The following is a 27761-nucleotide window of genomic DNA, read 5'->3' on the forward strand; positions in this document are numbered from 1 at the left end:
GGATTTTATAATGCATGCAGAGAAGGTTGTTTGGTCTTCTTTGATCAAATGTAGGTTTAGGATTGTTATGCAATTTGCTCCACGGTTCAACTCCGGGCGGCCTGGCCCAATCCATTTCATTTGATTTAATTGCTTTCCATTCATTAATTGAGTGGATCTGACTGGGCTTTGCCTAGTCTTTCACTCCAAGCAAAAGGAAGTGGGGTATGCTCTGTTATACGAAATTTCATTCAAAGTAACAATTTTTGTCATTTTCTCTTGTAGCAGGTTTACAAGGAAAAAACGTGCGTGACTTTAGGCTCGGTTAGGTTACATTTAAAACAAAATGAATTCTCTAGTACTAGTATGTGTATTGAGATGAAACATATTATCAGGTCATATATCTTCACGTCTCTATATTATAAGGCCTTTTCACTTTCATAATTCTTTTGGTATTACATCTCCCATTTGATTAGAGACAGGCCATGTTAAGCAGTTTCGAATTCTGGATAAATACAATCTTGAATGATTATTGATTTTTAGCCCAATAATACCTCATTGATTCTTAATGGTTTTGATTTTTAGTTATTTGCTACTATGTGGTTTATTTTGGCATGACTACTTGGAGAGTAGGCGGTTGTTAGGTTCTTCAGTTTGGTACGACGGTTAAAAGACTGACATACTTGGGATATGTTCAGTTGTTTGAACTGAAAATTAAAGTGTTCTCTCCATAATCGTGTTTCCAACCCCAAAATGCTTCTTCTGGCAATGCAAACATTGATGCTCTTGTCTAGAGTTGCGTCGAAAAACATCTGGGAGCTGGAATTTATGACAGTTGGAGGATCGCCAGTGATGAATTTCTACAACTAGCAAAAGTTGGTCTCACCTTCGCCAAGCTGTTAGCTGCGGGCCTTGGCACGCAATTTCTGTGTAGAGCATGAATAACTGGTATTTACGTCGGCCTCCAGTGTAGGCTTACAAGTCGACGAGCGTTTTGACTAAATGTGTTTGCTTTGACCGGAAGAACATGACTTTAATTTTATTGATTTATATAATTTGGTATTAAAATATGTATATCGTAGAAAAGTTTTCGGCAAAATGGTATGAATGAAGAATTCATAACATGTTGCATGAAGCTGAACTCAAATTCACCATTCGCTCATGACTTGGCGAATTATGTAAGTAGTCTGGAAGGCAAACTGCTTCCATTCAGCTTAAGCTGTCGCCATAGCCTTCGCATTGGCATAAGGCAAGCCGCTGAAGCTAGTTAGTTACTTGGATGCAGACCGGTGACCAAAGTGACCGCAGCGGCCCAAGGAATAACGGCTCTTCGTTGGTAATTTCCTTCCATGGTCAGCTCCACAAGACCCTGTGCATAGAAAGGTAGGCCGATCTGCTGCTAGCTTGAAGAATTGTATTGCAGATAGAATGAAGAATGTCTCCTTTGGTGAAGCAAGATCCATTGGCAGTAATGGGAGACTTCAGAATAATAGCCTATAGAGATCCCAAATGGTATGGCTGCATTTGTGGCAGGTACAGCAGAAGATGACAAGGCCGATCCAACGGTTTGAGCTGTTATCCTAACTGCCTGAAAAAAAGGAGGGCAACGGAAGTCCGCAGACCGCCTAATTGACACCAGAGTGAAAATGCCCTTGTGCTTCAGTTGCGACATGTGGTCCTAGATTCATGTCCCAAACAGTGTTTCATGATGAGAAAACAAGTTAGTAGTTTTTTATTTTATCAGGAAGGTCCTCTTTCAGATAACCCCAACCCCCCAGAACCTGATCTAGTTTTTTTTTATCCTTGCCGCCTGGCACAATGAGATTAGCATAGCTTGCAGGAATTGATGCGTCAGGAAGGATGGCTTAACTGGGCTGACAAGGCAGCACCACTTGGGGGGCCAAGAAGCTTCTCATGTGCTCTAATGGCATCTTCAAAGCATTTTCGGGGGGTCCTTCGAACGAGATACAGTGGAAACTTGTAGGATATGACTGCATCAGAGGATTGCAGACAAGTCACGATGCACCACCAGTATGCCTAGGAACCATCCAAATGATTTTTGGGCAAAGGTCCTTATTCTCTCAACCACCATTACAGAAATCTAGAGAAAAGATTAGTAGAAAATTCTCCTTTACGTGCACATTGTTTTACTTACTGGTATCCATATCGATCTTGTGATTTAAATATTTCGGGAGGATACGTTTTTGTGCCCACAATGGAATACGCTTAATGAATATATGGCCTGCATCATGAAGCCCCATATTTGTAAAGAACTTGATTTCACAAGAGATTCAAAAGATCACTGTACAAATTGCAATGCATGCCCTGTGTCCTGTCTGAGGTGGACTTTAAGCAGCCCTTCCACAATCCACGAAACTCCCAGGGTTGATGGTTATACTCTTAGTGCAGTTGTCAGTCTTGTAGGTGCCAACGAGTCGGTCAGCTAGTTCAAACATGTTATTTCTCAAACTGCATGGAAATCAAATGGATCAGTATTACAAAGTTACATGCTAACGAGGGAAAGATAAAATATGTATCGAGAACACAGATCTAGTATTCATGAAAACACTAAAGCTAATATCAATACATGAACATACATCACAAGGTAAAAAAGAGGCATAAGCATACATGATTATAATAAACCGTGCATCTGTCGTGCGCAGCATCTATCTCATCCATAACACACAGCGGAGTGGGTTTGTAATGGTGCAGTGCGAATACAAGAGCTAACGAGCTACGCCTCTGCAAGTATTAGTTCTGGTCTGAAAATTTATTGATAAACAATACATGCAGTGCAAACAATCACAAGACCAAAGGGTGAAGTTTAGATACTACTCAGGTAGGACCATCATGATGCTACCCACCGTGCATGCTCTCGTTTTGAACTGAAATAACTGAGATACGTGTCCCCCTAAAATATAGGCTCGTAACTGTTAATTGTTTCTTTTAAAAAATTTTGATAAACACGTGTCAACAATCAAAGCAATGCCATGTCCAGTTGGCGACATTTGCATGAGGGTAGCAACTTCAAGCCATGCTACCTGGTTGGCATGCAATCCATGCCCCGAGACCAAAATAGCATGAAAGACGGCATGGTGCATTGTTCAATATCTGGGAGAAAATCACTCACCACCAATGCAGCCACTATAATAGTAGCAAACAATACTGGCACTATAATACACTATATTCCACGATTCAGCTGCCAAATATCAAATATGATCCTATGGATTAATATTAAATTCCTTGGTCATAATTTTCTTTAGGCAAAAAAAGCCTGTTAGATACATCAGACTCATCTGACTATATTAATGATTAATAAATGCTGGCTACACGGATTTTACTGTTGACATGTGACTAATAAACTAGTAATAAAGCACCTTGCAGCTACAGGTGTTCACGTGTAACATCTAAATGCTATTAAGAGATGTCTAGATAAGCATGCAAGTATTCATTGAATATTTCCTTTCAAGGTTAACATTGAGGAAAAAGGTTGGCGGTCTATAGAGAAAATCTTATTTCATTAAGGAAACTACAAAATGTGCACCCTGCAAGCAGAGCATATGTTTCCTAAAATACAGGGTTTACCTGCATTGGAGAATGAGAAATGATTTTTCTCACCGGAATTTGGGTGCTACCAATCTTTGGTCAAAATAGAATTTACTTGCATTTAAATTTTGAGGAATACCATAGCATTAAAACTTAAATTTTTATCCCAACCTCAAAAATCAGGAATTCTAATTAAAGCTGATAAATAAACTTGTTATTCTCAAGAAATTTGAATTTTTGTGTATCTTTGTTCAACTCCGAAGGGAACGTGTTTCTAATTTATATTTATTATCTTATGTAAATGGAAATAAAAAGAATAACATGAAGTTTAGACCTAATTCTGGGATCGGCTTTCAGGGGAGTGGAGAGAAATACCTCTCCATGCCTTTGAATCTAATGTTTGGCTAGTGCTTTCAAGTCATCTAGCCACTTTCAACCTGATGCATTCCTTTGAATTTCTAAACCATATCTTCTTTTTTAAAAATCTACGATTTCTTTACTGAATAACCTTTCCATATTCTTGAGTTTAAGTTTTGTTTTGCATTTTTTAAGGTTATGCCTTCTTTTGAATAGTCAATATCCAAACTTAGTATCTGTTTTAAAACTGCAAAGCCCTACTTCGTTTTTGAAATTGGTCTCTTCAGTATCCTTTTCTATCAATTCCAAGTCAATGACAAACCTCAATATCATTTTCAACATGAGAGGGGGGAATGGGATAGAGAGATTAATTTGGCCAAGATTTTTTTCAGGTGAAATTTGCAGAAGTGCTGCCGATAATAAAAGGAATACCCTGTGTGCTACTTCCTTCATAAGCCCATTGCCGTCAAGTTGGAAGCTAGATAAAACATTCAAGTGATCTTAAGTTTCTAAACCAGTATGCCACTTCCTTTGGATTGCAATCACATCCTAGGAGTAGTCCCCGCCCAGCCTTCTACCAAGAAATCAACAGAGCCACCCTTATCAGGCACTTGACATTATAAACAAAAAATGTACACAATTTCTACCTCACTGACTAGCATCCTGCTTGACCCATGCTTTCTTTTCAAAAAGTGTCTTCTTAAAAAGAAAGTTTATTGAAATAGTTTCATACTTGTTTGCTCCCTTCAATTTTTCTTCCTATCATAACCTTAGAATGATCTCTCCCTTTTCGTCAAGGTCACATATAATGGCATCAAGGTATGTTACCCCATCAAATAATTTAGACATTTCAGTTTGTTGCTCATGGTTTTCAGCTGAAACAGTTTGAAACAAGAAGATTTTCGAAATAATAAGAATAAAAGTGAAATATTCATGACGAATGTTAATGTATAAAAATGTACTATGTTACTTCAATCTTCTTCTAGTGTTGTCTCTGTTATAATCCATGAAATGTACTTTTTCTTGGCAGATCAATCCATTCGATAAGCATATTGACTTTGCATTATGTCATTAAATAGAAAAGAGAAGAAATTACTCATAAATATCCAGCACTTCCAACCTAAAAGAGTGAACTTGACAAATTATAGTTTTGACAACATGTCTATTTTGAGAGGTCAACACAAGATGCTTCAAGCTAACCAATTTATTTCAAACTAAATCTCATGCCATCCCAAGTGATTTTTTACTATTTTATCATCGACTGATGACACTTTTAGTATTCCTTTAATTTTAACATCTACATCATCCCTCCGCTTTGCAAGCATCTTTTCAGGCCCTGCTCGGTCCCCAACAATCAAATCCATATGATAGAACAGGTCTTAATAGCTTCATGTAAGGTTTTTCTTTTGAGTCTCGACCAAGCAAAACTTTTACTTGCACATTATGTTTTGATCCAATTGGAGACATCCTGTTCTATCTTTTATAGAATTCAAGGGAGTCAATGCCAAGTTTTGTGGTGAAACTCTTGCTATAAATTTCTCAACTCTCCCATGATAAACATTTAGTTGCAACCACCTATATATTCTGTTTTGTTCCAACAATTATACTCAAAAAACTTTCACCGATAACACCCTTATTAAATCGTTTTCTTCCCTAATTTAGTAATCTCATCTACCAACACTTCAATAATTGCAAATAACAAATTTAGTTGCCTCCTCAAGCTTAGAACTTGTCTATGGTATATTTAAATAGGGTGAAATCTGTTACAGACTTTGACATTGTAATTCAACAAAATGCATACATATGATGCAGAATAAGGTTGTATTCTACTTTTCAAAATTTGTGCTGGCAAAAATGAGGTAAGTTACCAGGCTTGTGAAATGGCAGGTAAAAGGGATGAATATACCCAAGTGGAAGCCATAGTAAGTGTTGTGGGATGGGGTTCCCAGTTTAGTCCCACATCGGCTAATCAGTGGAAAGGTCTGTGCCTTATAATGAGGAGGTGTAAACCTTTCCTCCAGAGGGCCCTTTTGTGGGACAAAACCGTGAGAGGTGGGAAGGGTGGTTCCACCCGGGGCGCCGCCGGAACAGCGCGGACCCCCGGGAGCGGTCGACGATCCCCGATCCCCAAAGCGGACAATACCTCTGGAAGGAACGCGGATGCTTTCCCTGCTCGGCTGGTGTGCGGGCTGGTGCCGGGGTGCGAACCCCGCATCAGATGGCGCTAGAGGAAGGGCTTGAACCTTCGGCCTTGTGGTTAACAGCCCGGCACCAGCCCGCACACCAGCCGAGCAGGGAAAGCATCCGCGTCCCTTCCAGAGGTATTGTCCGCTTTGGGGATCGGGGATCGTCGACCGCTCCCGGGGGTCCGCGTTGTTCCGGCGGCGCCCCGGGTGGAACCACCCTTCCCACCCCTCACGGTTTTGTCCCACAAAAGGGCCCTCTGGAGGAAAGGTTTACACCTCCTCATTATAAGGCACAGACCTTTCCACTGATTAGCCGATGTGGGACTAAACTGGGAACCCCATCCCACAACACAGCCCCCCCAGTGGGAAGGTCTGTGTGTGGGCGGGGCCCTCCATCTAGCGCCATCTGATGCGGGGTTCGCACCCCGGCACCAGCCCGCACACCAGTCGAGCAGGAAAAGCATCCGCGTCCCTTCCAGATGTATTGTCCGCTTTGGGGATCGGGGATCGTCGACCGCTCCCGGGGGTCCGCGCTGTTCCGGCGGTCCATCTGATGCGGGGTTCGCACCCCGGCACCAGCCCGCACACCAGCCGAGCAGGGAAAGCATCCGCGTCCCTTCCAGAGGTATTGTCCGCTTTGGGGATCGGGGATCGTCGACCGCTCCCGGGGGTCCGCGCTGTTCCGGCGGCGCCCCGGGTGGAACCACCCTTCCCACCCCTCACGGTTTTGTCCCACAAAAGGGCCCTCTGGAGGAAAGGTTTACACCTCCTCATTATAAGGCACAGACCTTTCCACTGATTAGCCGATGTGGGACTAAACTGGGAACCCCATCCCACAACACAGCCCCCCCAGTGGAAAAGTCTGTGTGTGGGCGGGTCCCTTCCTCTAGCGCCATCTGATGCAGGGTTCGCTCCCCGGCACCAGCCCGCACACCAGCCGAGCAGGGAAAGCATCCGCATCCCTTCCAGAGGTATTGTCCGCTTTGGGGATCGGGGATCGTCGACCGCTCCCGGGGGTCCGCGCTGTTCCGGCGGCGCCCCGGGTGGAACCACCCTTCCCACCCCTCACGATTTTGTCCCACAAAAGGGCCCTCTGGAGGAAAGGTTTACACCTCCTCATTATAAGGCACAGACCTTTCCACTGATTAGCCGATGTGGGACTAAACTGGGAACCCCATCCCACAACACAGCCCCCCCCAGTGGGAAGGTCTGTGTGTGGGCGGGTCCCTTCCTCTAGCGCCATCTGATGCGGGGTTCGCACCCCGGCACCAGCCCGCACACCAGCCGAGCAGGGAAAGCATCCGCGTCCCTTCCAGAGGTATTGTCCGCTTCGGGGATCGGGGATCGTCGACCGCTCCCGGGGGTCCGCGCTGTTCCGGCGGCGCCCCGGGTGGAACCACCCTTCCCACCCCTCACGGTTTTGTCCCACAAAAGGGCCCTCTGGAGGAAAGGTTTACACCTCCTCATTATAAGGCACAGACCTTTCCACTGATTAGCCGATGTGGGACTAAACTGGGAACCCCATCCCACAACAGTAAGCAATAGGAGTACTGTAGTAAAATGCATCTGGTGCGAGAACATACCATCTCACCACCAGATAAATTAGCAATATTCTTCCAGCTCTTCTTGGGGGGCCTAAAACTGAAAACCACCCCTTCTGAGAATGGATCCAAGGAATCAACAAGTTCAAGCTCTGCATCACCTCCAAGGGTGATCATCTGCAATCCAAATTAAAATTTTGCATATATATGGTTTATGAATATGACTCACAGATTATGAGAAGATGGAAATGGATATGCATCTTAACATCGTCTCTCTAAAATCCAGCATTACAAACAGGCCCTCCGCACAACTGACCATGAAAACAACAATAGAAGGATATAATTTTTAGCCACATGCACTCTAAAAATATAATTTAAGGAGTTACTTGCCGTACCTGATACATTTCCTTCAGCTTTAGGGATATTATATTGAAACCTGCCATGAATTCATCTAACCTGAAATGTCATTCAATCAGGAAACAATGAAGTTAAGATTTCCAGGAGTACATTAACTGGTCATTGCATAAATGGATTTACACTGGCAATGGAAAGGGGAAAAGTACTTGCCTTTTCTTTCTCAATCCATCATATTGCTTTTTCAGATCATCACGCTCCTGTGTTGCAGTGTTCAGCTCTGCAACATGTTCATTATACAAGAGAGACTTCTTCTGGTATTTGGTTTATCCAGAATACATTTTAAGCATTTAGAGCAAATATTAATAAAAAAGTCCAACTAATAAAATATTCGTACACTGCAATGGAATCCAGGTTCGGATTCAGGTCCTTCAGCTGAGCTTCGAGTAATGCCACTGTCTCAATTGCTCTTTTCATATTGCAGGCATCACTTAGTCTCATCACTTAATGTTGCTTGAAGCTTTTCAGGGTCAGCTGCATCTTTTTGAATTCTGCCACCACATATACTCATTCAAAGACCTAAATAACAAAAATCAGCTTGAGAGTTTCATGAATCCAAAACTATCCCAACTTACTGGTCCATATGTTTCACAAGATCCCTTTGAATCTCTTCAAGCCTTTTATTGAAGCCCTTCACCTTCATTTCCCAGTCCTTCATAAGCTTCTTCGTGTCTTGCAATTTGTACTCAACATCAGCCTGTTATTGGTAAATGTTACTGTGGGTAAATGGTGGGGGAAAGGTCAGATATTTATTATAACAACAGCAGGCAGACAAGGAATGGATGGATTCATCCAACAACACCTCGGCAGCTCATAGCACATCCATAGTTTTCTTCAGTTTGTTGTACTCCGCCTTTGTTTCATCCACTACATCCTTATGCTGGTCAATGAGCTGCAAAAAACATAAGATTAGCACAGTGCATTTGAGATGAAGCCATGCATTTAGTGACTACTTTAGCTACTAGCACCAAGTTAACAAAAGCTAATTTGATACCTCTTGAGTTTTTTCATAGTTTTCTTGACCTGAAAATGCCTTCTGCTCTATCTCTTTAAAAACAGACATCATTTTCTCGTTCTCCTCAAGAAGTTTTTCTCTGTCTTTCTTTGACTCCTCAATCCTTTCATCACCTTTTTTACCATTTTCTCGCCAGTAGCAATCTTAACTTTGTGGCGGTTGATTTCAGTACTGGTTTTATCAATATCCTGAAAGGAGGATCACAGATATCAACAACATGTTTTCTGAGACCAAGATAATCTACTAAAACATATACCCACAGACTGGATTTTTGTGACTTTCAACTTTTGATTTTTCAGCATTTCACCGCCCACATTTTCAATTTTCTTTGAAGTTCAGAGGCCTAGAATAACATAAAGAAGCAAACAAGTAACCAAAGTTAGAAGATCATTCCACTAGTAGAAATATTTGTGTAACCACTATTATATGCTAGACAGTATCCAGAAAACAGATAATTACAATGACAGCCCAAGAAAAGAAATAAGCTTTTAGGAAAAGTGTGCTCTATTAAGACAGTAGTCATTCTCCATGTATCGGCAACTTGAAACTAGTAAGATTTCTCCAAAACCAACTCATGTGTGCCAACTTACTCTCTTTTCAAGGTTACTAGAGCATTTGACAAGCTTCTCTAGTTCTGTTTGCTCCACATATATAATTCTATGCAGCTCCTTCAATCCCTTCACCTAATCTTTTTTCGGCTCTGATGCAGCCTTCAGTGAATCAAGTTGCTTTTCAATGTAGCTGTGTTGAGCATTCAAACTGTCTATCTGCATGAAAGAGAAAATTAGCAGATCATGACATAGATCACATGTTATGAGGCACATGAAACAGTATTGAGATTATCTGCTGTGAACACAAGCACAGCAAATACCTACCTCCTTCTCACTCTTTGCTAATTCCATTTCTAAATGAACTTCAGCTTTTTCCGATGCCTAATAACCCCTTGTAGCTTCAACAATTCTTTGACGCAAAACATTGAGTTGGTCAATAAGTTGTGCAAGCTCCTTCTCAGCATTTGCCACAGCTTCTCCTGAAACATTTTCCCTGATTGATGTACCCATCTTACCACCTCAAGGCTTGCCTCCACCACCATTCATTGTACCAGACTTCTCAAAAAGAGCACCTTCCAGTGTCACCACACGTCAAAATTCTCTGTCTCCACCATATCCAAGTCTAGTAGCCTAACAACACAAGGAAAAGGACTTTGTTCAAAGATGAGCAACGTTTTTCATTCTATACAGTCAGGATTGAAGATTTTACATCACAGGCCAAGTCTCCAAGAATGAAAATGTAAAGTAAAATGAAGTCTCAGAGGACCAACCACGAAACTCATACAGACAAGTAGCAACATACAAGTGCATAATAATTCCTAAAATAAAGCCCTGGAAAAATCAACTCTCATTTAACAAATGTCAGCTCAATAGCGAGGTAATATTTACTCAAGCAGGGCCTTCAGTGAATAAATACTAGAGTTATTGTGGTGATGGATCCTAATAAATAGGGGACTACTTAACAATATAAGTACATGAATGACTCTTAGCGGCCAAACTAAAATCACAACACTCAGTTGACCAAGTGGTGACAGCATGTCAACTCAAATATACAAAGCAAGAAAATTGTCTCATCATGTATACTAATTTTGAAGGAAACTAGAATTGTGCTAGTCATGAAAAGAGTAGAGAATCTTACTTGATCAAGGTCTTTTGCTACCACAGTGTTTCCCAATGCAGCAAAAAAGGCTAGCTTCAGCCTCTCATCCTTTTACTGTAACCAGATCAAAAAGGCGAGGAACTCCCTCAGGGTTTTTGACTTTCTCCTTCAACTTGTGTAGATAACCTACTTGTTTTTCCTGCATCACTACATAAAGCAACAATTTACACTTCATGCATGACAGCTCAGCAGCAACTTTGACAAGATACCATAGTTTGTGGTCAAGTGAGTACTTTTCATGACTTTGCTTTTGAATAAGGTTATGCAGCATAAGCTCCCTTCTGATTTATTTACTATACCATACAGAGTGTAGCAAATTGCTACTAAACAAAGCATAAATTTTCTAACATTTTCTCTGAAAGGACAAAAATATCAAGCAGAAAAGCAGATCCTCTTGCTGATGGTGTTGTTAGTTTTGACACAATCCTTGGGACAGTTCCACCATACCCAAAATGCAGTTGAGCCTCTAGAATCCTTCAAAAACAGTACAAGTGAGAACCATGACCATGTTGTAGGTCGTCTTATACTTCATATGCTCGATCCTTCTTATTGCAAAATTGCATCCTCTAGCAAGCCATACACATCACACTAACAGACATTTTATACAGAGAAGTGGCAGCTATTGCCCCTTACCTATCCCATAATCCATGTTGTAAGGTCTCCTTTGTAATAACTTAAATGCATTTCAGCTACTGGCATAAAGTTCTCTTGCTGGCTTCATATTAATAGAACAACCCTATGCCATTTGATTCACACCTCTCGATAAGAAAATTCTCTACCTCAGTAGCCAAATGTTAAGTTGAGTTTGCTTCAACTGTAGCTCAATCTTAAGCATCATCCATAGGTGCCACCTATTCCATCAATTCAACCTCAAAGAGGTTATTTCTGGCTATATTCAGACATATTACATGTTTTAAAACATTGGAAGAGCTTGGATACCATTTTTACCACTTTGCAAATGGACATTAAGATGTTAAACCTTCCTAAAAGCTCATTAACTATGAATCTGCCATGTTGTCCATAGAGAATAACCAAGCATCCATGTAACAAAATGGCCATAATTTCTCATTTATTTCCAGCTCCATCCCTTCCCGGTCAATGGCCGTGTAATTGCCCCATTCTATGCACCCACTTCATATACTATACAGGCTTGCACCAATAAAGTTATTTGGCCAAAGACCTCTTTTCTCTCATTCATCATATAATATGACTCAAGATAATATTACAAGATCATAATCTGAACATCAATAATAAAATTTGAATTGCCTATGTCAATGGAAACATCAATTACAGTGACCTTGGTGATGTTACATAGAGTCATGTCCTTCATGCCTTTCCTGCTAATCAGAATGTCTATAAAAATACTTGCAGATAGGTGTATAACAGATGATCGCCTCACCCTGATAAACTTTTCCCTCCTTGCTGACATGCACAATATTTACTTGACTAATTGGTGCTAGAGAATTTCATTCGTTACTAATCACAAAAGAAGACTAAATCATTCAGACGTTAGAGTCTTGGATATTCAAATATTTACTGCTTGCAATCTAAAATCACAAACAGAAGTTCCTGCCACTTTTCTGTGGCCAATGCATGAATCATCTGCGGACAGTTCTACATTGCATTTGCTTTAAGCAAACCTCCAAACAAGGCTGGATTTAACATTTAGAATCGGTTTTAAAGGTAGATGAAAAATTCAGTAAACTAAAATAAGAGTTGGATCTATGGCAAATAAAGGTACCAATAAGAGTTTAAATTTGATAGAAAGAAGGACTATTTTTGAAAAAAAAAAGAGGTCAATAATATTAGAATCTAGGTTTGATGTCAAGAGATTCTAAATAGCTGCTTTGTAAAAGCAAAGAAAGAACAGAAAAGAGCAAATGCTAAAGAACGTTCATGATCCAATATTAGAAAAGTACTTTTTAAGTTCCAGCATGTATATTGATCTACACAGTACCTGCAAACACATTGTGATTTTCAGCAGGATAAAAATACCATGTAGATTTCTATGATTCTATCATAGGCAAACTATTTCTGTAGCTATCTAAACTATGCAACTTGAGCAGAGAAGTTACCTAAAGAACATACAGAAAAATTTTAGGAAGTGCAATGCAAACCAAATGGCAATACCAGTATCATGAAAGTTACAATGCCCAGATTTTTCCTCTGAAGTAACTCGACACATGCTTGTGCTGCAGCTGTTGTCTCAACCACAATGATATCAAGCCCAGAACATGCTGTTGATATGGCAACATCATATTTTCCTACAGCGAGGCAAATTTACTTATATAAGATATCCACAAACAAGAGCATACCCTCCTCTTACAGTTTAACGTAATGGAGAAGAGTTGTTAAAGAACAGAGAAATTGATTGATAAAGATAGGGATATAGATATAGATAACACATAAATATGGATATAGATGTCCAGCAGGAAGAAAAAAACTCCACGTATCAACATGAAAAAAAAATCCACGTATCACCCCAATTACTTGGGATCTTAAGTATGAGCCATATTTCCCTATCATTTCTTTTAAAGCCTAAGCCCCTGGGCAAAGTACCTCTTGAGAACAATTCTTGCAAGTTATAGGCCCAAGCTCTCGATAAAAGAGGCAAAAAGAAAAGTTTAGTAGATGCTTTGCCAAGACCCTGGAGGATCAAAAAGCGACTGTTGTCCAGATCCACTCGTTTTGCTTTCAACTTCTTGGTGACCTCAGTGAAACTACTTCCACGATCATTTATATAGTATTTAGAAGAGTTGTCCCAGAATGCAACTCTAGTGATGACAAAGTTACTGCCCTCGACAGCAGTGTAGGTTCCATCATCCTGAATGATCACAGCACCCAAAAACGAGATTCTGGTATGATAATTTATATCTAAACGGCAAAAAGCATACCATATCAATAATTTCTTGAACGTGGACACCGACCCTCGCACTTTCCAGGTTTTGGTGGTTGCTGGAATTATGTATCAGCTCGGACAATTTATTCAGGCGCATCTTTAATCAAAACAGCAGGCATTAGAGTCGTTGACAATTCATAAGCAATTGCAGAAAGAATAATATTGATCACCATTCAGCTTTTATAGTTGATTATTTTTCTCTTTGGTTGGTGAGTGGTGATAAACCTAGTAACCCTGAAGATTCCAGAAACAAAAAGAACAGGCGAAGCTTTTCAGGATCTCCACATTCGATGGGTCAGTTAGAGGTGGACTGGAAATTTACCTGCTTTACCCGCTTCCCAAACACAAAGAGCGTCGCATCAATGACATTGCTTTTTCCGCTCCCGTTCGGCCCGAATAGAATGTCATCTTAGATCGGACAATAAGAAATCAAGATGTCCCCCCAAAAAAGGATTCTAGGGTTTGCATATGATACCCGCTTCAATCTTCTCTCAATAAAAAAAAAAAACCGAAAACATGAAAGAAATTCAAAAAACAAAAAAAAGGAAAAAATGGCTCTGGCAAAAACGGGTCAAGAAAGATCTGTTCCAACAATCTGGAGGATTGTCCGCCTTCAAATATTGCAGCAAACAAAGAAACGGAATTCATAGTTAAATGATGAGTAAATAAGAGGAGAATGGGAAAGACCTTGTGGAAGGGACTGATCCGTTGCGCGCCGGCGTAGGATTTGAAGTTCCGCAGCACCATTTCCTCGATGAAGAGCCTCGGCTCCTCGACGACGGCGCCGGCGACCCAACGCTGGGATCCATGCCTGGATCTCTCTCCTCCGTCTCCATCGCGGCTTCCCTGAGCTAGAGAGAGAGAGAGAGAGAGAGAGAGAGAGAGAGAGAGCTTTGGGGGTTTGGGAGGGAAAACCAAGAAAAGAAGGGTTTGGGAAGGGGTGGTTCTATATACACCCCCCCTATTGCTCAGGACACCCCCCAAAAATTAAAAAAAAATTAAATACTCTCTACACCCCCCCATTTGCTAAGGACACCCCTAAAAAATTAAAAATTCCTAAATTACCCCCCACCCTTCCCACCCCCTCACCTAAATTGCTCTCTACACCCCCCAAACCCCCCCCCCCACCCCGCTCTTCCCCTCCAAAACACCCGCCGGCTTCTCCCTTCCGAGCAACGAGCACCTCGCCGGCGGAGGAGGAGGGGGGAGGCGGAGGAGGAGGACGGGGAGGCGGGGGGAGGCGGAGGGGGAGGTGGGGGATGGGGAGGAGGAGGAAGGAGGACGGGGAGGTGGGGGAAGAGGAGTGAGAGGTGGCGGAGGAGGAGGGGGGAGGCGGAGGAGGAGGACGGGGAGGTGGAGGGGGAGGACGGGGAGGTGGAGGGGAGGAGGGGGGGAGGTGGGGGATGGGGAGGAGGAGGAAGGAGGACGGGGAGGTGGGGGAAGAGGAGTGAGAGGAGGTGGCGGAGGAGGAGGGGGGAGGCGGAGGAGGAGGACGGGGAGGCGGGGGGAGGCGGAGGGGGAGGTGGGGGATGGGGAGGAGGAGGAAGGAGGACGGGGAGGTGGGGGAAGAGGAGTGAGAGGTGGCGGAGGAGGAGGGGGGAGGCGGAGGAGGAGGACGGGGAGGTGGAGGGGGAGGACGGGGAGGTGGAGAGGAGGAGGGGGGGAGGTGGGGGATGGGGAGGAGGAGGAAGGAGGACGGGGAGGTGGGGGAAGAGGAGTGAGAGGAGGTGGCGGAGGAGGAGGGGGGAGGCGGAGGAGGAGGACGGGGAGGCGGGGGGAGGCGGAGGGGGAGGTGGGGGATGGGGAGGAGGAGGAAGGAGGACGGGGAGGTGGGGGAAGAGGAGTGAGAGGTGGCGGAGGAGGAGGGGGGAGGCGGAGGAGGAGGACGGGGAGGTGGAGGGGGAGGACGGGGAGGTGGAGGGGAGGAGGGGGGGGGGAGGTGGGGGATGGGGAGGAGGAGGAAGGAGGACGGGGAGGTGGGGGATGGGGAGGAGGAGGAGGTGGCGGAGGAGGAGGGGGGAGGCGGAGGAGGAGGACGGGGAGGTGGAGGGGAGGAGGGGGGGGAGGTGGGGGATGGGGAGGAGGAGGAAGGAGGAAGGGGGGGTGTACTGAGAAAATTTCAAGGGCAATATGGTAATTACACTAAAGGTTAGTTTGGGTATTTTTTTTTTGGTTTTTGGGGGGTGTCCTGAGCAATAGGGGGGGTGTATATAGAACTACCCGTTTGGGAAGGGGGCGGTTTGCCGGGGCAAGAAATGAAGAATGCGGAACGGTCCATTTCTGGCGGACGCTATAATCTATGGTGGTGGGGTACGGGTTGCGGTACTTTGGTGCGCTACTCGGATGCGGGTGGCTACGGAAACTAATAACCCGTTAACCCGACTTGGGCAAACTAAATCTCTCAAATTGGTATACGAATTTGAGGTTGATTACATCCATAATTAGATATAAGCCTCGTCAGATCTACTTCTAGATTGATGAATCCAAGTCCAACCTCTTTTATAATAGTGGCGAGGTCTTGTTTTGCCATCAACAATGATTAAAGTTGCAAGAACCGGCCCTTGGTTCATTTGGTACATAGTATTAGATTCATTTACTTTCTCATGTACAAATACCTAGATTCTTTGAGCATGATCTTGTCTAAGCATGTTTTTGTGCATCAATACATGATCTTTTCTAAGCATCCAAGGGAGCAATTATATTAATTAGCATGTTTTGGTCCTGCATCTGAGGTTAGTGCACTGGAAAGTGATTATGGAACACACAAAGATCGGCATGCTTTGCATTGCTCCTATAATGGATACAAAGTTTGGCAATTTACCTGCATGCTCAGGGAAAAGAAGGAACACTTGATTCCCAAGCCTGCTATGAATCAGTTGGTGGACTTTGGATTTGGATATGAATAAAACAAGATCTAGCTCATAACCACTTCTGATCTTAGGTCAACTTTCCGCTCGCTCTGTTGAGGAATAATAGTTCTACATAAGATTGGTCTAAAACTCTTGCATATTTATACTTAGGCCCATTCAACTAAAAGCCTGGGTTTTTAGATAGGATATCTTAATATTGGATTAGAGCCCGCCGAAATCGCTATTGCCTACCGAAATCTCCATGCTCTTACTTACTAATTCAAAAAACTCTTCAAACATGTTTCATGTCAGTTACACACAATTATGATAACTTCTATTTTATTTTGCATGGTGATCCTGATCTATTTTGCCTTCATTGATGTTAAGAGCGATATTTATTATATGAATGATGGAACAAAACCATACCATTCATTGGCTCGGCATCGACAGCACGCTTGTATTCCAGAAAACTGCAGGCTGATACCGTGAGATGTATTTAATGTTGATCTTCATATTTAATATTTTTGTCAACCATAGTATACATATACATATACATGCACACACACATACATGGCATGTGTAAGACCAATATCGAGTGTGCTGTAGATTATCCAGGGACACGAGTCTAGAACATATGGGGTTCGATCTTGCCTGCCTGATGATCAAGCACGTCTACACAGAAGCTGGTCCTGTGTTCAAACAATCAACAAAAAGCAGTCTCGTGTTTTGGCATGGGCTCTACATGTTGATATAAAATCCAAGTAATCAATGTTCAGTTTGATCAGCATCTGAATGGCAATAGCCCAAGCCCTTCCACCTGAGAAGCTGGATTATAAGTCACTTCTTCTGTCACGTTCCAAGAAGTTTTTCTTGATGCTAGCTGAAGCGCAAGCACTTCAGAGTTACATAGAAGAGGGCGTAGGCGTGTTTCATGAAAAATGAGTCTCTCTCCTTTATTTTTCTTCAGGTAAATTGGTTGCCCAAAAAATGGTCCTTCCTCCTGTTTGCTTATGTACCTTAAAACTGTCCTCAATCTCAGCAGACTCCCCCTAGCTATCACATATAATAATTTTTGTATTATATTAAATATCAGAACACTAACCGAAGCAAACCAAACGGCCTTTATAACACCACGCAACTCCCATTTGTAAACGAAGAAAGAGAGAATTGAACCTATCCAATCACAACCCCGGCAACCCCTCACATAATATATCCTCGTATATCCTTTTGAGGGTGAGGAAGATGCTGAAGTTACTCGTGCTTACAGGCTCCATCACCTCCCTTTCATCGCCGCAAGCTGAGCGAACAACTCATTCGTCACGGCTGTGCTCGAATTCTCCACCACATCATGGCTAATGGCACGGGCCTCGGCCGCCTCCTCGGCCACCGCCCGAGGAGAGTCGCCCTCCGACGAAGAAGAAGATCTGGCGGACACACTGCCGTCGGCTATCTTAGGAGCAGGCGGCGTCGGCGGGTTCGCATCCTGCAGCTGGAGCGCATACTCCAGGTTCCACAGCACATCGCCCATGGAGGGCCGGTCAACACCGTGCTCGGCCAAGCATTTCTCGGCGGCCTCAACGAACTTGTTGAGCGAGTCGTTGTTGATGGTGCCGGCGAGGTTGGGGTCGATGATCTTCTCGATCAGTCCCTTCCTCTTCCACTGCATCGCCCACTCGGCGAGGTTCACCTGCTCCCTCGGGAGTGCCGGGTTGATGGCCGGCCGTGCGCAGAGAGCCTCGAGCAGCACGACACCGAAGGAGTACACATCGGACTTCTCGGTGAGCTGCTGGCACCGGAAGTACTCGGGGTCGAGGTAGCCGAAGCTGCCCTTCACCGCCGTGCTGACATGCGTCTGGTTCATCCCCGGCGCATCCTTGGAAAGCCCGAAATCGGAGACTTTGGCGATGAAGTTCTCGTCGAGGAGAATGTTGGTGGTCTTGACGTCGCGGTGGATGATGCCCTGCGCCGTGCCGGTGTGGAGGTAGTGCAGCCCCCGCGCTGCCCCGATGCAGATCTCGAGCCGCTGCTTCCACGACAGCGGTGGCAGGTCCTTCCCGTAAATGTGATCCCTTAACGGCCCGTGCTTCATGTACTCGTACACCAGGATCATTTCATTGTTCTCGTCGCAGTATCCGACCAGCGACACCAGGTGGCGGTGGCGGAGCTTCGACAGCATCTGGATCTCGGTCTGGAATTCGGTGATCCCCTGCTCGGACTCCGCATTCGCTCGCTTGACGGCCACCTTCGTCCCGTCGTCGAGGTCGCCGAGGAAGACGTTCCCGAAGCCGCCGACGCCGATGATGGTGCTCGGGTCGAAGTTCTTCGTCGCGGCCTGCAGCTCGGCGAAAGACATGTACCGGCCGAGCCCCATGGTGGAGGAGAAGGTGAAGCCGCTCTTGTGGGAGCCGAAACCGGATCCCTTGCTGGTCATGAAGCTGGAATGGCCGGTGTGGATGGGGAGGAGCCATGAAGAGAAGCTGTTCCTCCTCTCCCAGTCCTGCGGCCTCTTGTACCACTTGACCACCATGGCCCCGAGCCCGGCAAAGGCCCCGAACATCATCGCGAATCCAACAGCGGCGACCGCCTTGCGGCTCGTGTTGTCGTCGGCCTTCTTGCCGTCAACTCCGAACTCGCCATCCAAGCTCCCCACCGAATTGTTCATCTTCAGAACCTCCACGCCGTTCAGCAATGCATCGATACTGCCGGTGTCCTGGTTGAACGGACCAATCTGCAAGCTGATCTGGTCGGCGCCGGAGTTGGTGACGAAATCTTTGTAGTAAGCCGCAGCGAGGTCTCCGGTTAGGGTAGACAAGTCGAGCCCAGAAATGGCCATCTTCTCGTTGATGTAGACGTTGAAGTAGAGATCGTTGAGCGTTTTGCTGACGATGTCGCAGAAGTGGAGCCGGACGAGGTAGCTAAAATCCGGGTCGACGTTGAGACGCCATGAGACGTTGAAGTTCTGCCTCCCGGTTTTCGCATCCGCCATCTTGGCGGCGGTGGCGTAGACCAAGCTTGGGGCGATCAATGGCGAGGTTCCGTCAGGGAACTTGACGACGCTGGGGGACACCGATACGCTGGCGGCGGTGGCATTGGACTGCAGGTACCGGGAGTCCTGCTCCCACCGGCGGCCGAGGGTGTCGTTGGCGGAGGTGAGCCCAGGCCCGCCGACGTTGAGGCGGTAGACAGTCTGGTAGGCGTGGGTCGAGAGGCCACTGGTCTCGCCGACGGGGACGAGCGTGGAGCCTGTGTCAGAGATGAGGATATCGGGGGCGGAGACGACCTCGATGGCGTTGATGAAGGCGACCTTGTCGGAAAGCGGCTGGAATCTTAGCTCTAGGCGATCCTCCTTGGTGGCATTGACGAGGAACTCCTTGAGGACCCACTCGTTCGGGTTGTCGACGGCGAAGCTGTGAAGGAGGACGTTTTCGTCGGTCTGGACGCCGAAGGAGGCCTTGGTGAGGTCGAAGTCGGAGTTGTTGATGGGGTAGAAATGGAGGCGGATCCAATGCCAGCCAGGGCGGTTGAGACGGAAGCTGTAGGTAGCTTCCTGGCGGAAGACCCGGGCGGAGAGGTAGAGCGGCGAGGGGATGTCGGTGGTGGCGTTGGCGACCGACACCCGTATCTCGTCCTTCGCGGCGAGGTATGAATTGGCCTGGGTGTCGGTCTTGAAGGTCCGGCCGTCGGGCATGGTGACTTGGGAGGTGGCGCCGCAGTCGATGAGGATGTTATCGGTCGGCGTGAACTGCGCCGACGAGTCTCCGCTCGCGGACGAGGCGAAGGCGATGAGGAAGACCACGGGGAGAAGCGACTCCATTTTACGGCGAATCATGGCCTAGTTTTCTCTAATTTTTTTCTGTTTTCTTGGGGTTTGAGTTGAAATCTTGTAGAGGGATCGGCGATGTAACGGGATCTCTCTCGGTGCCTTTCCGTCCCGGGAGGGAAGTCGGGAACGGGAGAAGGGGGAGAGAGAGAGTTTGAATCCCAGAAACGCGGCCTCAACGCTGTTTGACAATGGACTGATGGCTCGTACTCCTCGACGGAACTGCCCTCAGGCTATATAGAGGATGATGACCAGGTCAACTTCCGAGCAGGATTCATTGGGCTGGCGAAGTTTTTTCTCGCAGCCAACTCTCTTTCTCTGCCTCTCCTCTCCGGCCGCGGGGCCTCCGGATTCGGATTCGGATATAGCATGCAGTACTTGCAGGGCGCTGCCGGCTTCATGGACAGCTCCGGTGTAAGCAATACAATACTTGGAGGGCGGTGCCCTACTTCATGTGCAGCTCCCACAAGGTAAGTGCAACATATTCCATCTTATCTGGGATGCTTATATTTGTGAATCCTTGATTTTTAAGTTTCTAGGTTTTTTATTATAATTTCAATTCTATAGTTAATCCCTCGTGTTTGTATTGTATTGTCCACAACTCTTTTGCATGCTCTTTAGTAGGAATTTATATATTTTATTAGTGAGAATCTCTCCTATGAATTGCTTTAAATGGATAGATAAATCATTTGTCCTGGCCTATCTGATATTGATCCTTTGTATTTCTTCTAACTCCTAAAAAGGATATTAGATGGACTGAATCAATCATCTAAAAATTAGTATTTATTTGTTATTCTAGGTTGTTCTCTTGTAGCATATTATATCTCAATGGATTGATATTTTTTTTTTACCATATGTACATTTTCTTTTCTGGTCTTGCATGGATGATAATAGATGGTGCAGAGAAAGGTAAATAGTTAATTTCGAGCATTTTTGTGTGATTTTTTAAATTACTTGAGTTGAACACTATATCAATAGTAGTGCATAGAAAGATGAATAGTTAATTTTAAGCATTTTTATGTGATTTTTTTCTAAAATACCAACAGTAGCACTACATACTAAAATTACTTGAGTTAAAGGCGGCATATCAACAGCAGTGCAGAGAAAGATAAATAGTTAATTTCAAACATTTTTGTCTATTTTTTTTCTTCAAAATATCAATAGTAGCACTACATATTAAAATTACTTGAGTTAAACACTTAGGAAGCCACACCACCTATATTTGAAAATAAGACCACTTCCAATCTAGAAGGAATGCCCCCGGGGGGGGGGGGGGGGGGGGGGGGGTGGGGGGTGGGTATTTAATATCATCATCCATGGCGGTGAAATTGTTTATTATCCCGTACTTCATTTAGTTGGCACCCATTTTTTTCAAATGAGGGAGCTCATATTTAAAATTGAGTGGTGGCAACTAACCATATATATATCTATTAATGAAAATGAATACATTCAAGTTATCTTGAAAGTGTGAGGACCTACTCTATCTAAAGTCACAAAATAGAATTGGTGGCTCAAATTTATTAAGAAAGACGGTTAGGTTATAAAAATGAATGCAATGTAAGAGCTTCAAATTTAGCAGAGGATGAGAGTGCGACAATTATTTCTTTTTTCTCCAAAGGATCGCTCTTATTGAATAGTAGAAAAAATTAATGGGAAAGAAAACGCAAACTAGACAGACCATTTATTTAATCCATTACTCATAAGAGGAAGGGTTATTAGTTTCAATACGTGGACAAAGTAACATAAGTAAATTCTACCTATTTAGCTACTCTAGTTACTATTTCTATTCGTAATTTATCAAGCTGCATCGGAGTCATTTAGCAATACTTTGGTGGAAAGAAGTTATAGCTCATCTAACATATTTCTATTAGTTACTCTAGTTACTATTTCTATTACTTTCAATCATTTGGAACAGATATCAAAATTAATAGCTCAAGCAATGCAATCTATCATCCTTCCTGATTCAATCGTCGCTCATCTAACATACGGCTCCTTTGTAGTTCCAACTTCTACCCCTTCCAATTGATATATATACGCTTATCCCGATTCTTCTTGTTCCCAATAATTTCCTTGTTAAAACATCGGCACAGAAAACAGCACGAGCTTCGATAATTTGAGAGTCCCATAGATCATAGGAAATATTCTACCCATTTCAATTGATATATACACTTGTCCCAATTCTCCTTGTTTCCAATAATTAACGTTAAAACAACGGTACAGAAAACAGCATGAGTTTTGATAATTTTATAGTTCAATAGATCATAGGAAATATTTGTTTAAGAAGGCTCTAAACATGATACTCGATTCAAATCTAGCTGAACTTGTACATAGCAAGTAACATAAAATAATTTCATGTTTAGATTCAGCTGAGATACGACCTGTTCAAAATAAAAAAAATTAATCAGGCTGGACCACGGACTTCAGGTCTGAAATTAATTTTAAGCCACCACCCAAGCGACTCAATATGAAGCATCCCCGCCTCGGGCCTTCCTCAGCGCCAAAAGAAGAAACAATCTTTTTAACACCCACAACCAACAATTGCTTTAGCTGCTTGCTGGATTGAACCATTCCATTTGGAAGTAATGATATTATGCAAGAGTTCTGGTTTAGAAATAAGATACGCTTTCTTGCATTCGCTATTTATTTGTTCTTCGACTGGTCACGATGAGTAAAAGGTGCTATGAGCTTGCCGTGGCTAATTTATGCAAACATTTGTTTGGTTGCTTCATGTTAACTGAATGTTTAAGTTGGTTTGTTTCAATAGGCATTTCCTGGATGCATTGCCTCTAAATGTTTTTGTTGTCTGTTTCAATAGGCATTTCCTGGATCCATTGTTAGCTTTAACTCCAAAGTATGCTGAATGTCAGAGCGAGAGAAACACCTTTAGATCAAGTTCGAACCCTGGATTCGAGCAAGCTCCTACCAGGCAACGGTAATCCAAACAGTAAGGCTGAATATTTTGCAAGAGCAACACCTCTTGGTCCAACTCAACCCACAACCTATGAGGCAGATCCACGCGAGCCCTCAGCCTCTTGAGGACAAAAATCATATGGGGCAGACACCATAAAAAATAAAATAAAATAAAAAAAGAGCTTTCTATTTTATTATTTTTTTTAGTGCACAACTTTAAAAAAAACTCAAATATCATAGATTTCTTCTGCTAACGGAGTCATCAATTAATTTGGTAATTAAAAAAATATATGCTACATGGCCAAGTAATATCCACTAAGTAAATTGGTTATTTAGCAAGTCAAAATACATATCTAAGTAAATCGATATACAATTTCTAGAACATGATGTCCGCTAATACACAGTATACGATCAAATGATACATACTTAGCAAATTAGTCATCTAGCAACCCAATACACACTTCAAAACAAATTAACACACAATTTTCATATTATCATATTCACTAATATACGCTCCATCGCCAGTGATACACACTTATCGATTTTTTGATATATACTATAAAGCTTATATGATACACAAATACTAGTGATCCAATATATACTTTTAGATAAATCAATATATAATTTTTGAAGCATATTTTTTTATCAAAATTGACAAATTTTGTTAGTAGCACAAGTCTTCTTATTTGATTTTTGGATTTTCAATTTAAGATGGGTGCTAAAAAAAACGTGGAAAAATAATTGAATTTCTTTTTTTAAGATGAGTGCTAGAAGAAAAATGGCAAAATAAAAATTCTACCCATGCCCACCCCATATAATTTTTGTTCGCCTAGGCAACAATATCCACCACTAATCACAGAAGCGCCAGAGTTCGTAGAAGCTCTGGTCTTAGCATTGGAGTAAGACCTGCAGCTTCACAGCTGCCCATGCCCTCATGTATCCGTTTATCACGAGAAAAACGGACGGACAAACTTGCCTTGACATCCAAAATGCCCCAAAACAAATGGTGCCTGCTGTCAGGTGATTGCCAGTTTACCACCACAGCACGCACTACACCTTTTATTATTTTTTCCTTTTGTTAAAACTTCAATTGTTTGTAATTATCAGACAACAAAATTTCACTTAACCACGCAGCAACGCCTAGAAAATGCACTCAAATCGGCTTTGGCAATCATAGGAGAAACAGGATAGTGGCTCCTATGACTCCTACCGAACTAATATTTGTAAAACATAAAATGACAGAAGCTGCAATCAGAGCTTGTAAGCTAATTTTAAAAGACAAAACTAACTCGAGAACACAATATAAGTTCAGGTTGGCAAGTCGTGATACAAGTAGCAAAAGGTCAAAATTACTCCCCAGAAATGACGCACTGAAAGCTAAAACTTGAATCGGCTAAAGCAAGAAAAAGTCAATCAAGAACAGAAGCAGGGTCTCTGTTCCTTTGCCAGACATTTGGCTTTTACTTGAGAGGAATGAACCGGGAGGAATGGGTGGCACCAATACCAGGTCTTCCATGCTTCACAGGCTTATATGAGATTGAGAACTCCGCCAAGTAGTGACCAATCATTTCAGGCTGTGCCATAAAACACAAAAAAAAAGCATATGAAAACTCTGTCGTATGGGGAAAAACCTAACAATTATTGTAGGATGTCTCATTCAACTTCCATCAATAAATCGCTTAAGCTTGATAATATCTTACTCTTAACAACAAGAGTTATCATTTACAAATGCTGGTCTAGACACATGCACAAATGCAGCTGCATGTACACTACAGCCAGGTGAATGAAAGGATGACCAAGGCAATGAGCCAAGGTGGCCTTTCATGGATAAACTAAATGATTCTGGAGGATTCCATGAAGAAAAGAATAAGGTGATTGCATAATAAACAAAGAAGAACAAAGAAATGAATTGATGAAACCTCCACAAAAAAGATGGCTGCTAAACATCAATCACATGCAAAAAGAGAATTTGCCATAGTACAATCTCTTATGAATGCCTATCTGCATCATCTCTCAATGGAGTGCCATTATATATCATCATTCCTCTTAACACATAAATTTAAATAAGGAGCTTACCTTGATCTCAACCTGGTTAAAAGTTTTTCCATTATAGACACCGATTATGCTTCCAATCATCTCTGGGACTATTATCATGTTCCGAAGGTGTGTCCTCACAGGTTCAGGCTTCTCCCCAGGAGGAGCATCACGCTTCTGCAAACATTCCACCAGCAGCAAAAAATGTACACTGTATCAGTTTACTTATATGCAGCGTGGAAGATGAAACAAGTGATACTGGCGACTTCAAAAGAAAAAATAAGAAAGGCATAACAATAACACGGATCATGGCTATTCATCTGGTATACATCTAAAATATGGTAAACATCTAAAATTAACAAGCAGCCCCTTCATGTATAATTCAGCTAGAAAGCAGAGATTATGTACACAATCAAAAAACCAAAAACACCCCAATATCCATATGGTTCGATATAATTTGATTTCGCACAAAAAGATAGGGAAAGAAGAATTTCGCACAAATACATGGTTTTGCATACACCTTGCACACACATTTACTTACAGCAGATGATGATCATATAAATGTATATAACACAAGATCATTCCACATGCAGGTACGAATGTGCGTAACATGCATATATAATGCATAGTTGGTCATTCAAGATAACGGTTGACATGTTAAGTCGCCCAAAATACTTTGAATTAAAAAACAAATGATTATGAGAGTTAGCTATATATTGGAGATCATGAGAAGAATGTCAATAAATGATAAAACAAGTATCTAGCTAGCACTGACGACATCTCTGGCATAAATGCGAGGAGGATGTATAGCTGATAGAGGATCTTGTGGAACAGGATTTGATCCTGCAAGCGGTTCGGTACGAACGAAGAAATTTCGAACAAAAGGATCGGAACTCGCTGATAGGAAAGGAGAGAAAAACAAAGCAATGCCAAGAGCTCCATAGCCAGGAAGCAATGGACTAGAATTTCAGACTTGAATATCTCATGAAAAGAAAACAATTTTAAATTCCATAATCTTGGATATCTAGAAAAAAAAAATTCCATATTTTTTGGATATTTAAAATTTAGAAACTTGATCAGCTACCTATTGGTGACAAAATCATTATCTGCAGTGGCTTAGATTTTAGATGGAATTTTCTAGTTCAGGCATTAAACCAGCCATAGAATCTCACACTTATGAGTGCACCTATTTCATGACATATTATTCAGTTTATGAGATGTTTCCAACCTTCTTTTCAACATAAAATATTTTATTAACATTACATTCCTATCAAACCTACATTCCTCTGGACGAAGTATACCTATTATTATCAATTTCTCACATCCTTGAATCAGCCTCAGCCCATCATGTATTTTTTTTATTTTATATAAAATACAAAAAACTTCATCTAGACTAATGATTACGCTTCCAATAAGCCCCTGCTTATACAATTCTAGGATGCCCACCTTCCCTTTCCTGTACAATTTTTATTTGATTCACACCACCTGTGTACGCACGAAAACAATACAACAATTCCTGCATTCCCCATATATATCAGTGCTTAAAAATGGAACCAAAAAAAACAATATGCACCCAAACTTTTATACAATTAAGGGACCCCATCGCTTTCTTTCCCCTCTAAAAAAGCACAATCCAGAAACAGATGAAAAATAAAAGCACGAATTTTCAAAAGACATTAAAAAAAAATCAAGGAAAACAAAAAAAAAGAACCAAATTTCAACATTCCAACGATCAGCAACGAGACCAAATAAACATTCGCATAAAAAGGTGGGGAAAATGACAGAAAAATACCGCCTTGCGAAGCTTCTTGATCAGAGCCATAGGCTTCCTCTTAAGACCTCTCTGAAACCTAATCCAGTAAAAAGAATACAAACATAACTAAAGACTTAGAACAGCTGGGGTGAAGAAAAAGAGAAACTCAACGGCCACGGAAAAGAATCCACAAACCTTCTGCGAGCTCGGGCAGGGAAGAGCTTGACGAGCTCGTCGGTACCCATGTCGAGGAGCTGGTCGAGATCGACCCCTCGATAGGAGAACTTCCTGAAGGTCCTCTTCTTCGGCTGCACCCCTCCCACGTCCACCGCGTCCGAAACATCCGCCTAAAAAACCAAGGAAAAAATCGAACAACGATCACAAAAAACGATCATCGAAAACCCTAGAACAGATGAAGAAGGAGAAGATTTGAGGATCAACCATGGCTGCCGAGCTCGTCCTCTCAGGCAGGGTTAGGGTTCGCAGCAGGCGCAGCACACAAGGCTAGAGAACCGCTAGGGTTTGGGGGCCCGACGTCGAAGCATATTTATAGGTACCATGCTGTGTGCTGAATTTACTATTATGTCCCTCGCTCAAGCATTTCCGATAACCCTTGCTTGGTGTTATTCTTCCCAAAGATTAGGGGTAAAGGCGTTCTTTCGTGTTTGCGGGCTCGTGCTTCTGGGCCTATTCCCAATTCCCATCAGTTTTTTCTAGGCCTATTATCCCAGTTGCTTCATCACCATGG

General features: G+C 43.0%; 2 protein-coding genes and 1 pseudogene across 3 annotated transcripts; all 3 read right to left on the reverse strand.

Annotated features, from left to right (window-relative positions):
• Window positions 1–2032: 2032 nt before the first annotated feature.
• On the reverse strand, window positions 2033–13716 carry LOC103711954 (structural maintenance of chromosomes protein 4-like; annotated as a pseudogene). The gene is made up of 15 exons (XR_016399000.1): window positions 13308–13716; window positions 12879–13012; window positions 10728–10887; window positions 9910–10219; window positions 9625–9801; window positions 9299–9381; window positions 9018–9226; window positions 8826–8915; window positions 8599–8720; window positions 8362–8514; window positions 8177–8285; window positions 8005–8065; window positions 7652–7786; window positions 2608–2721; window positions 2033–2448 (listed from the first exon to the last, which is right to left on the reverse strand). The product of XR_016399000.1 is annotated as a structural maintenance of chromosomes protein 4-like (transcript).
• A 3152-nt stretch (window positions 13717–16868) lies between these two features.
• LOC103711910 (putative receptor-like protein kinase At4g39110) lies at window positions 16869–20385 on the reverse strand. Its single transcript, XM_008798229.6, has one exon. The coding sequence runs from the start codon at window positions 20323–20325 to the stop codon at window positions 17770–17772; it is 2556 nt and encodes an 851-aa protein (XP_008796451.4). The 5' UTR covers window positions 20326–20385; the 3' UTR covers window positions 16869–17769.
• A 4077-nt stretch (window positions 20386–24462) lies between these two features.
• LOC103711909 (small ribosomal subunit protein uS19) lies at window positions 24463–27760 on the reverse strand. The gene is made up of 5 exons (XM_008798228.6): window positions 27455–27760; window positions 27209–27360; window positions 27053–27110; window positions 25303–25437; window positions 24463–24800 (listed from the first exon to the last, which is right to left on the reverse strand). The coding sequence occupies exons 1-5, from the start codon at window positions 27455–27457 to the stop codon at window positions 24687–24689; spliced, it is 462 nt and encodes a 153-aa protein (XP_008796450.1). The 5' UTR covers window positions 27458–27760; the 3' UTR covers window positions 24463–24686.
• Between the last annotated feature and the right edge of the window lies 1 nt (window position 27761).

The sequence above is a fragment of the Phoenix dactylifera genome, chromosome 18 (assembly GCF_051530095.1).
Source record: "Phoenix dactylifera cultivar Ajwa chromosome 18, Ajwa_hap1_PhDact_Kaust_v1.1, whole genome shotgun sequence".
NCBI classification, from domain to species: Eukaryota; Viridiplantae; Streptophyta; class Magnoliopsida; order Arecales; family Arecaceae; genus Phoenix; species Phoenix dactylifera.

Bases quoted from the DNA above. Each gene is read 5' to 3' on its own strand.
- LOC103711910 (XM_008798229.6), bottom strand. From the start codon at position 20,325: ATGATTCGCCGTAAAATGGAGTCGCTTCTCCCCGTGGTCTTCCTCATC.
- LOC103711909 (XM_008798228.6), bottom strand. The intron at 25,438-27,052 runs GTATTTTTCTGT...GAATGTTTGCAG, and splicing joins TCAAGAAGCTTCGCAAGGCG to AAGCGTGATGCTCCTCCTGG. The intron at 24,801-25,302 runs GTAAGCTCCTTA...TTTATGGCACAG, and splicing joins TTAACCAGGTTGAGATCAAG to CCTGAAATGATTGGTCACTA.